Source organism: Vigna unguiculata, chromosome 6, assembly GCF_004118075.2.
Source record: "Vigna unguiculata cultivar IT97K-499-35 chromosome 6, ASM411807v1, whole genome shotgun sequence".
NCBI lineage: Eukaryota > Viridiplantae > Streptophyta > Magnoliopsida > Fabales > Fabaceae > Vigna > Vigna unguiculata.
Genome location: NC_040284.1, coordinates 1,216,816 through 1,218,105, shown reverse-complemented (window position 1 = coordinate 1,218,105; position 1,290 = coordinate 1,216,816). Strand labels below are relative to the sequence as shown.

Here is a 1,290-nt window from a genome sequence, read left to right as displayed (position 1 = left end):
GGCCTGTTGCCTTTTCTCCTCTGCTGGTTTTGGGCTGGGGTCTGACTGGGGTTCGTGCCACTACCCTCCTAAGAGTGGGGCAATCCATGCCGAAGTGGCCTTCCTTACCATAGTTGTTGTATCTCTTGAAACCTACTAACTAAGGGCAAACACTTATCATATGCGATCCTCCACACTTATAGCACTATACTTTGCTCGGTTGGGAAGAAAACCCCCTAGACCCTTGAGACTGAGGGTGAGACCTAGCATAAGGTTTCTTCCTCTCTTCATGCCTAGGCTTGGACCCAGATGGTACACCAACTCTCTACTGCTGGGAATGTTGAGCTTCTACCTCCACCTTCATCCTCTCCATGACTCTAGCCTTCTCCACCAAGGCTGCAAAATCCTTGATGTAGAGTGGAGCCACCATCAAGCAAATGTCTCCCCTAAGACCGTTCTGAAGTTTCCTGCATCGCCACTCCTCATCTAGCGGCATGGTGTAGAAACAGCCGAGGTGTTGGAACTTCTCTACATATTCTGCCACAGATTTGTTCCCCTGGGTTAGTTGGAGGAACTCCACCTCATTAGCGTATCTCACACTATCAAGGAGGTACTCGGAGAGGAACTTCCTCCTAAAAGCTTCCCATGTGACTGGCTTCTATTTCTTTTCCATAATAAACTTCATGCTAGCCCACTAGTGTTCTGCCTCTCTAGTGAGCATGTGCAATGCGAAGGCAAGTCTACTCTCCTCAGGACATATCTTGGCATCAAAAATCCTCTCCATGTCCTTCAGCCACTGATCTGCGACATCAAGACTGGTCTTGCCATTGAACTTGGCCGGTGATGCTTCAAAAAATCCTCCAAGCTCCATTTGAAAGGGTAGGTCGAGGTTTAGGATCGTAAACAGAGGGCCTCCATATGTTGCCTTTGAGCAGCCTCAGAAGCCACCCTTGCAGCCTCCATCTGCTGCATAACCAATTGTTGTTGCTCCAATGATGCCGCTTGTTGTTGCATGGAAGCTCATACAGCTGCATCATAGCATTACCTTACTAGGTCAGGGCTGCCACCATGGCCTCTATCGCCCTTGCGATATCTGGTGCATCGCCCCGAGGGGGTTGAGAATTCATGCGAGGGGGTGCCATATCACTGGGCACACAAGAAAAACCATCAATCAAACTTGATTAGACGAGAGACTTAGCTAACAACACTAGGAAGACACAATGAAAATAAAGCAACCACACAAGTCCACAGACTCTAAGGAACGACGACTCTGATACCATAAATGTAACATCCCATTTAATAAATAATTTT

At 47.9% G+C, this 1,290-nt stretch overlaps 1 protein-coding gene across 1 annotated transcript; it reads right to left on the bottom strand.

Moving 5' to 3' along the window:
* Positions 1 to 304: 304 nt before the first annotated feature.
* LOC114187805 lies at positions 305 to 850 on the bottom strand. The gene is made up of 2 exons (XM_028076179.1): positions 686 to 850; positions 305 to 637 (listed from the first exon to the last, which is right to left on the bottom strand). Exons 1-2 carry the CDS (start codon positions 848 to 850, stop codon positions 305 to 307), a joined length of 498 nt encoding a protein of 165 aa, XP_027931980.1.
* Positions 851 to 1,290: the final 440 nt, after the last annotated feature.

Excerpts from the sequence above, each read along its gene's own strand:
- LOC114187805 (XM_028076179.1), bottom strand. The coding sequence starts at position 850 with ATGGAGCTTGGAGGATTTTTTGAAGCATCACCGGCCAAGTTCAATGGC. Across the intron at positions 638-685 it reads TGCACATGCTCACTAGAGAG|AAGCCAGTCACATGGGAAGC; the intron begins GCAGAACACTAG and ends GAAAAGAAATAG.